The sequence below is a fragment of the Ceratosolen solmsi genome, unplaced genomic scaffold (assembly GCF_000503995.2).
Source record: "Ceratosolen solmsi marchali unplaced genomic scaffold, CerSol_1.0 scaffold33, whole genome shotgun sequence".
In the NCBI taxonomy this organism is placed as follows: domain Eukaryota; kingdom Metazoa; phylum Arthropoda; class Insecta; order Hymenoptera; family Agaonidae; genus Ceratosolen; species Ceratosolen solmsi.
In genome coordinates this window covers 1,271,598-1,281,536 of record NW_011948438.1, presented here as the reverse complement: position 1 = coordinate 1,281,536, position 9,939 = coordinate 1,271,598, and the positions used below count along the sequence as shown (strand labels likewise).

Genomic DNA, 9,939 nt, shown 5'->3' with positions numbered 1-9,939 from the left:
GACGGTAGCTTATATAAAAACATGATTTTTTGAACGTGAAGTGAAAGTAGTGCAAAAAATTCAAACCAAAAATGCCGCTGCAAGTATTATTCATGCTTAAGCAACGAGTGCTTCGAATTACAAAAAAAAAAAAAAACAAAAAAAAAAAAAAACTAAAATTTAGCGCCAAGAAAAATTCTAATTCTTTTTTTTAAATTTATGAATTAATATAAATGATTGATCATTAATGCTTTTAGATCAATCGTATAGTCCAAGGAAATCCAATCAAATTATACCTCCTCCCCCCACCCTCCCCCATTTTTATAATTTAATACCAATCTGAAATATTTACGAAAATTCAATATTAAGCGTAGAACATTGAAAGACTAAAATTAAAACATTTGTTTATATAATGCCACCGAGACACGAGCCAACAAATTCATAAAATATATAATGCGCAAACATATAAAATTTATTATTGTTGAAAAAATCATTATTTTATAGTATAAATAAATTGGTTACGTATGTACTTATTGAATAACGTGCAATAATAATATTTATGAAATGCCCGAGGCTAAGTCCTCGCAATACACGATCCTTAAAATGTATCGCCAGAATAAAATTCGTCAATCTTTGATAAACGCTCCTATCGTATCCGTATCGTATCCGTATCGTATCCGTATCGTATCCGTATCGCATCCGTATCGTAATTCATAAAATATCGTATGTCACTCCGACATTTTATCAGTCCTCGTTAAAATAAGTCGCACCAACGAACAAATTGTACGAGTGCAAACAAATAGTCCCAATCTCGAGCGCATTCGCCAAAACTCATCATAATGGCGAATTCCCGTAATATCGGTGTAATGCAGCCTCCACTCACCCAGGCGATGTTTCTCCAACACCCTGTATGCGAACAATCGTCTCAGGGCTATCGTTTGACGGGTGTAGGGAGCAATACCGAGGGAGAGAGAGGAAGAATCGAAACGCAGAAATAAATAACACGGTTTGCTCGTACTCGCGCCGCCGAGAAGAATATACAGGTAGAATCCTCGCGAGATCTCGGAAGGCAAACGATCGGGGTCCGCCCGGACCCTCTAAGTATAGGTCCGGCCCCCAACTACGTATGCGTCCATATGCACACGCATGCGGGGAAAATTCACGCTTTACGCGCGCTCGTAAACCTGCCGGCACGGGCAGTCGGCTTTTTCCGCGTCTAATCGTACTCGGGGCTGGAGCCCGGTAGAGGTTCGTGGGGAGGGGGATGGGGGGGGGGAGGTAGAGTGAGCAACGCCGGGTGCCGTTGGATGGGTCATCATTCGACATCTTGGGGCCGTTGGTCTGGTCTGGCTCGCGGGGAGCTCTCAAACGTCCGAAGGGACTTCTTCGAGCGCGTCGCTCAGCGCTTACATAAAACACAAATTTCTTTGCCCCGACCCCCTTCTCTCCACCCACCGACCATCTCCGCTACCCGTCTCTCTCTCTCTCTCTCTCTCTCTCTCTCTCTCTCCCTCTCGCTCTCTCTTTGGCTTTCTCTGCCGTTTTTTCTCCACCTCCTCCTGCTTAGCAATTCCGAATAATTCCGTGCAATTACGTTTTTATTATTCCGGCTTCGGCTCTCGCGAAACAAAAGCAGCCACGGCGGCGAAGGCAAAAAAAAAGAAAAAATTTACGGGGCTTTTCGTTAAAATACCGTTTGCACTTTTTTCTAGGCCGTCTCGCGCACCGCGCACCGCGCTCTAAATTATCGAGCTTACGGCAAAAAGTAAATACGAATTCGTTTACCTGAGAGTGGCTCCTGCGCGGACTGCGCAGGGTGCCGATGATGGCTGCGGCGGTTGATTTGGCATCGCGGCAGGGGATGGGATTGGGATGGGTAGCGGGCCGAGGGGAACGTCTAATTCGCTGGAGCAAAGCCATCGCCTGGAGTAACGTTCTATTGGAATCGCCCACTCCTACCAAAAGCCGCTCATTAGCTGACATACGGGGATTGTGCGGAGCCGCGTTTGCATATCCGCTGCAACGTAATCCTTGACTAGTCGATAATGTAGAGTGTAGCGGGGTATGGGGGTTGGTGGTGGATAAGTGATAGGGTTGTGTGTGTTTGTGTGTGTTTGTGTGTTTGTGGTGGGGTGGGGATGGGGTGGGGGAGGGGGAGGAAGGAGAGCCCGACATTGAGACACCCTGTATGCGCTAATGTAGGGAATTTGTCGGCGAGAAAGTTCGGCGGGTGGCTTTTTAGACTTTCCGAAGGCTAAATTACGGCTCGTGTGGAAAAAGGCCGAATGCGCTTTGATGGTTTTAAGTCGAGTATTTCAGCTCTAATCACATGGTTTACGCGGGCATCACATGGTTGAGGGGCGCCCGTGTATATGTGCATTTTTTGCAGATTGATACTTTTGTTTTATGGCTTTGTCGAAATTTCACCTGGGCATTCGCTTTCGTATCTTATTTAATTTATAGATCTCGGCCTGACATTTAGAAGTACCTGTTTTGAATAATCGGGTCAATTATGTGTAATCGTTTCATGCAGATATGAAAGTTTTTATGCCGAAGCCCGACTCCCGATTCTCGGATACATCGCTCGCAAGATAACTTTTACCAAAAGTCCAAATTATATTTACAAGTTCCCTACCGTTATTATTATTCATTCTGCCCTTTTATACATTATGCATCATGGACTATTCACCTTCCGAGCTCCGAGATTTTGCACGAAGTTTCATATTTCCGGATATTCCTCCAAGATATTAGCCAAATACCATTTCCGGAAAACGTAAATCTATGTATTTGTAAACTTTGTTTTGTTTAATTTCATTATTTATATTTTATTTGTTTTTTGTTTTTTGTTTTTTGTTTTTTTGTTTTTTGTTTAAATCTTTTTAACCGATTCCCTTTATATTAGATTTTAGACAAATGTATTTATTTTCCCAGAATGCACTTGGGTTAATTGTATGCTAGATTTACATTTTAATTGCCAAAGTGGTATAACTTTTGCTGTAAATTGCAAATACAATATTATTTGCTTTAAAATGTATAGACTCTAACTCAAATATTTTCATAACGTATACGAGGATGCAAATTAAAATTAATTGTATTTCTTATACTTACGATAAAGAATTTTTATGTCAGAAATATGTTTAGAAATAATAAAAATTACGTGTTTTTTAATCGATCTGCGTATCCTTCACCCGTATGAAGAAGTTTTAATTTAAATATTTTTTTTACACACACGCAAGCGCTCACACACGCACGCGCTTAATAGTACGCCTTCATTTTATTAATCATGCCTAATAATTATAATTAAACATGTTTATTATACGAGAGTGTAGTGAAATTTCTTCTTTTATATTCTAAGTATACTAAACGACAGATATTATTTATGATGCCATGGGGGAAAGTTTATATTAAATACAATCTATCAGACTTTACGAACTTTCCGGTTTCAAGTTTAAGAATCTTTATTTTGATGAAAGTAAATTTTAAAGACTTTCCACGGCTGTATAACACAGCACTTGGCATTTTTACATCGAATGACCAAACTTATAATGAGCGATTGTAATCAATCAACATAAATAAATGGGGATAACTAATTTACATTAATCCCTTTTAGACGATCAATTGTCATTTTTCGTTTTGATAGGGAGTTATCTCAGACATCTGAAATACTTGTTAAATATGTACATACGTATCCGCGTATCTATGTACGTCCGTATGAATATGAATAATCTTTCTTATACATCTCCATGTTTTTTGCATGAATAACTATTTATAAGTTTGTGTGATTTAAATGGGAGCGCGATGGGAGCGTAGTAAGATCTTTAGAGATCGATTACCCAGCAAAATGTAATATTCCGAATTTATCGGAGAAAATACAGAGACGATATAAGGTAAAGCAGCTATTGTTTTCATTTATAACGTACGAATGTTTCGTAAATGAGACTATAATAAATAGAAAAGCAGCGAGCCTGCCTTTCCCATTACGCTATCTTGTAAAATATAAATTATTTTATTGCAAAGTACGTTGTTTGTGATGCGAGCAAAATATCAATTTGTCAAGAAAGAAAGAAAAAATAATCTCCCAATGGCTAATCCCTTTGCAACTGAAAACTTATTAATTAAAAACATTGGAACCTCGTTTACTTGTACACAATGAGAGTGGAGGATTCCCCGTGCTCGACGACATTTATTAATTCTTAAGATTATTCGATAAGTATTAAGAATATTCGTCGATAGTTATTCAATATCATTAACTATTAATAAATGTAACGTTTTTTGTCCCAGTACATGTATCGCTATCGCGAGGATCTTTCATTAAGTTAGTTTTCACGATTGCTTTGATGACTCAGTAATAAGGTGGAATGTATTAATTTCTTCTCCATCGTCATTTTATAAATATTAATTTTAAAATATCCCTTGCGCTAGGCACTCAAAGCGGTTTAAATGAAGAACGGACAGAGAAACAACGCGTACTTGCATTCTAATTATAGGTAAACTGTCCGAGTTAAGATAGCGAGTATCGATGTTTATTATACGCGAGACGTAGTTATGCAAATTACGCCAAAGTCACCGCGAAAACTGACTCGACGAAAATCCGTCGCCAGTATTGGGGCGAAGCATAAGAGAAGCACGGAGGCTGTAATGATTAACGCGATCCATCCACCATACATTCTTATCGCAACCTCGATCAGAAAATCTAAATCTAACAGATCCGGCAATCCATCCACAGGTCCAGCACTACATCCTGGTGGTTCAGGCGACGGACGGCGGAATACCGAGTCTTTCCTCCACCGTCACCGTCTACTGCAATGTCGTCGACCTCAACGATAATGCGCCGAGCTTCGAGCCCGGGCCCCGTTCCTCGGACGTCCCTGAGAACGCGACCGTCGGCACGGCGGTCCTGTCGGCGCGGGCGCGCGACCTGGACTCGAGCGACAACGGCCACGTCATCTACAGTATACTGAGCGGCGACGAGACCGAGGACTTTGGCATTGCGAATAACGGGACCCTTTACACGAGGCGAGCCCTCGACCGGGAGACCAAGGCAACCTACAGCCTCGTACTCGAAGCGTCGGACAGTCCGAGGTCACCGGGGAAGCCCCTCGCCACGAGCATCCAGGTGAGCTGTCCTTCGCCTCCTACGACTATTCCACAAACCAACGGACCCTGAGTCCCGGGTCCTCTCGTGCGACGGGCCAACGATCGCTCCCCAATAAAAGCAAAACGGGGAAGTGATTGGGGCGCGGTAGTGGAAAGAGCGAATGACGAGTGGGGGCGGTGAGGGGGGCGGGGTTATAGCGGGGGAGGGGGGGAGAAGACTTCTCGTATTTTGGCCGACCCGCGGCGGTGCGCTTTACGCCATCGCAACGAGTGTTAATCGAATTTGGTTACGAGAGCGCGCGGAAATAATAAATGAAATACGAGTGAACGGCAAAAGGGCGGTCGACGGACTTCTTGCGCTCCTTCTTTTTTTGCTATAATTTATACAATTAAGAGTAATAGAGTCGAGCTGTTAAGGACCTTTTTATATGAAAACGGTACTGGCACGATAATAATTGAGATATGAAATTTGCGGCTAAGAAGGCTACGGCCCGGCATTTGATACTCTTGCATTTATTTTTTGATTATAAAAATTCTTGGTTGCCTGTTTATGTAATGAGAAATAATGGAGCAAAAATCCTTATGCCGGGAAAATGTAATTACACGGATTACTCGATTGTCGAGCTTAGCTCGAGAGACTTGTTTTTTTGTTTTCTTTTTTCATACGTCGATATCGTTTTTAGACCTCGTATTGTCGTTAAGTCTCGTAATATTCGCATTCATCCCACGTGCAAGAGAGAAATCGTATGGTTGCGAATCGTGAGAAAAAGAGAGAGAGAAGAGAGATTCGTGAGAAAAAGAGAGAGAGAGAGAGAGATAGAGAGAGATAGAGAGAGAGAGAGAGAGAGAGAAAAAACGACGACCGACCGCTGAATAAAGCAATTTCTTTGTGCACGGAGGATTAGGAGTTAGACAAGTCAAAAATTCTCCGCCATTATTGTCCCATAAAACGCTAGAGTTCTTCGGTATAGTACACGTGACTCATTGCAATTAGACGCACCTCGCGTTAATTCATATTATTTATAAGACAATATCCTATTCAAATCTGCCTTTTAATTTTTCCAATACTCTCATCTTGCAGTGGTCGTTAAGTTTTATTGGCCCGTAAATGTAGCTCTATTGATTTCTTATCGCGTGTCCCGGAAAAAATACTAACAAAAATCCCGAGATTTCGGCATCGACGCGCAATTCCGAATATTGCCGATCTTTATGTCCCCGGTGACGACGGCCACGACATCGACAGCAACGGCCACGACTCTGACTACTTTTCCTTTTGACTAGCGCATACCATTACCGCGCCAGGCGACGCGCTCAACATAAAACTCCACGGTATTTTCCAAACTCCATCCGCGCATAAATACCTGATTTCCCTCTAAATGCCTCGGCATCCGATCTATCCCAGTCTAACCCTCCCACTTCCCCTCACCCCTCCCACCACATCATCGTCAGCACACAAGTCCTACCACAAAGTCTTTTACTGCCGTTTGATTACCCCATCGAGTTGCCCGTTCTCGTAAAACGTCCTCTAGGAACGCACTGGCGCTACCATTGCGGAGGAACGTTCCCCGGGGGCAAAGACGGCAGACAGTCGTACTATAGTGGCGTGTGTTTCTATCGCCCCAGGTGATGCTGAGTCTGACGGACGCGAACGACCAGGCGCCGGAGTTCGTCTCGGCCTCGGAGGCGAGCGTCGCCGAGGGCGCGGCCGTGAACTCCGTGGTGATGGCGGTGAAGGCCGTGGACCGTGACGAGGGCCGTAACGGCTACGTCGAGTACGGGCTCGAGCCCGGTGACGAGCAGCTTCCGTTCGCCCTTGGCTCCGTGGACGGGGTGCTCCGGGTATCCGGGCCCCTGGACCGCGAGCGCCGATCCAACTATACGCTGAGGGTGAGGGCGCGCGACCGGGGCGAGCCCCCGAGGTCGAGCCTGCAGAGCATCAGAATCCACGTCCTCGACGACAATGACAACTCGCCCCTCTTCGACCCACGCCACTACTCGGCGAGCATCGCCGAGAACGCGAGCATCGGCGCCAACGTGCTTCAGGTGAGTGTTACCACGACGTTCTCGACCGCTTCCCGGTAGCTTTAATTAGCGCCTAGGGGATTGCGAAACGCAGCCGATTTTTATTAAAATAGGTCACCGGTACTTGACAGGCCCCTCGCACCCTTACTTTTTCCAACGTTGCTTTTGCAATATCGAAATAATTAGCCGGAGCTTTACGTTTACGGTGTATCGGTATCCACGGTGGTAGTGGGAGGGGGTTGGGTTGGGTGAGCGGGGAGCGAGGTGAAGCACAGACCCCGTCTGCCCCAAATGCTATTCTGAATTTTAACATTGCCCCCGGTTAAATAAATCTCGGATTATTTATCCTCGGAGGCGCTATTCAATAATCCAATTTGTACATTAAAGTGCTCCCATCCGCCCGATGCTGATATCACTAAAACCATTATTTCATTATTTAATAATTTATAGTTTTTAAGCCGACTCTTATTTAAATATTCAATCTAATCGATGTTTCGTGTGCCGTTTGCTTACACTATATGTTTATCTTTAGAATACCAAAGCAATTACATATTGCCAATCCAATTTTGTTCTCAGAGTACGAAAATTTGGATATCCCAGGGGTAAACGGTTATATATTATAAATTCGGTTAGATATTCAGTGTTGATCAAAACTAATGAAAAGCCATACTTGAAAACGGGTAAATTTGTAAAAGAAGAAAGACAAAAGCCCTCGTCGTTTGTGCAAATATTTACGTAAGCCGTAGGAATTTCATCTCTCTCTCTCTCTCTCTCTCTCTCTCTCTCTCTCTCCCTCCCTCTCTTTTATGTATGTATATATATATACGTATGTATATATATATAGATACATTAGCTTGTCAATGACGTAAATGTTAGTGCAATATCTGTGTATCATTACGGCGATTAGTATTACAATTACAATTTAATGTTACTGGGAAGGTGAAGAGAAAGAAAAAAAACAGGACTATGTACGAAATGCATCTGGCTAGCCATGAGACTCGATTAATTTTCTTTTAATAAGAGTTAAGTATGTGCTTGAATATCGTATTACGCGATTGTTGCTCTCTGTTCAGTCAGACTACTTGTTAATATTAAAAGAGCGTACTTTTTTCGCGAATTGTGCAACTCATCGCATAAAGGAATATCTCGCGAATATCGAGCCGAAAGACTTGTCAGGAATATCTTATTATTATTTAAAATATAGCAATGAAGATAAAGTTGATTTATGGAGTAACAATAATAGTTCTTAAAGGGGTAGTAGTTATTATAGCCGTTACTTTAGTTATTGTGGCATGTCTTGAGCTGACAGTAATTGCATAGCTTGCACTATTTAAGAAAAAACATCAAATATTCATTAGAAAGCATGGGGAGCGCGTTAATTTTTTGCTTCCAATTTGTTGAGCGATCGAGGGGCTTGAAACGATTTTGGCACGAGACGGGAGAAAACTAAAGCTCTCGAAAAAGTGCAAATAAATTGATTTTAATTATATGATAACTTTTCAGTCCGCTACCTCGCATTCAGCATTTTTGTGTATTGGCTTGGCGAATGAAAGAAATTCTGCGAGCTAATGATTCGATGAAATAAGAATTATCCTTCAACATAATTATCAGGCAAATGTAAGAAAACGTACAGTTCACGATCGTAATCATGCATAGAGACTTTTTAATTACACGATGAGGTTAAGGGAAACGTTTGTAAATGAAGAGGAACGGCTTTGGATAAAATATTGAAGGGCCATATATTCAACGGGGTGGACGAGTATCTCCTCGATATTGAGAATCGATCAAGTTGCGAGAAGTTATTCAGAGAAAGTAGCTAATTTAGCATTTACAGAAAGAAAGATACTATTTGATAGATATTAAATTGAGGGAAAAAGACTTTTTAATGGCTTGGATAAGGGCGGAAGATGCTATCTCTAGGCGAACGTTTGTAGGCGCTTAAGAAAATAGTCACTGCCGTGCCATTCGCCGCACGATTTTCACTCTGGGATCATCAGATCCGCGAATCGGTATTTCGAATTTCGAGAAAATGACTAATTCACACACAGTCCTCCCGGAAAAAGTCCGTTTATTCGAAATAAAAAGCATCGAATCCCGGCCCCTGTGCCAAGCACGGCCGAGGAATGTGATCCCCGAGTGCGCGGGAATTGATTCTCACTCCAGTGTAGCGCGAAACACCGCTGAGAAATGTGATTCCGGGATAAGTTGGTCATTCCCTCGTCGTGTTCTCAGGCCCAGGAGGCAGCACCTGTCGACCATTGTTGGGATGGGGCGAGGGACGCTCTCCCTTTCTCGTGCGCGCCTCTTTATGTTTTTGGTATTTTTGCGCGTGTACGTGGGTGCGTGTGCGCGGGTGAGGAGTCTTGGGTGGGGAGGTTTTGTTTGGGGTGAGGGTGGTGGGGGTGCTTGGTGGTGGTTGGTTGGGCGGTATGGGGGGGGGTGAGGAGGAGGAGGAGGAGATGATGGTCGGATAGTGGTAAGATGGTATGGGGGTATGGGGGGACGGGGGCGCCCGAAGCCACCTCCGCGAAAAGTCCACGTGGTGCATTAGCCTATCATCCGGTGCCGGCGCGCGGTCATATAATTAGGCTGGCATCGACATCGAGGAGAAAAGAAAAAGGTCCCTTGCCTCCTGGCATCGGTAGCCATAAATCGCGGGGCCTCGCAAAAAGTTCGCAACGCCGGCAACGACAATCGTAGAATCGCTGGCAGGGGCAAAGGGGATAAAGGAAAAAGGCCTCGGTCGCGCGCAAATCGCGATACACGAGTGCTTCTCTCGGCTTCCCGACCCCTCAGGCCCCTTCCGCCACACCGGAGCCTCCCCCCCCCCCCCCCCCCCCC

General features: G+C 43.8%; 1 protein-coding gene across 1 annotated transcript in view; it reads left to right on the top strand.

Annotated features, from left to right (window-relative positions):
* ft (cadherin-related tumor suppressor fat) overlaps positions 1-9,939 on the top strand; it is a 65,967-nt gene that overhangs the window by 22,769 nt on the left and 33,259 nt on the right. The window contains exons 5-6 of the mRNA XM_011503538.1: positions 4,706-5,095; positions 6,700-7,119. Of these exons, the coding sequence (XP_011501840.1) occupies positions 4,706-5,095; positions 6,700-7,119 (810 nt within the window). The remainder of the gene's footprint in view (positions 1-4,705; positions 5,096-6,699; positions 7,120-9,939) is intronic.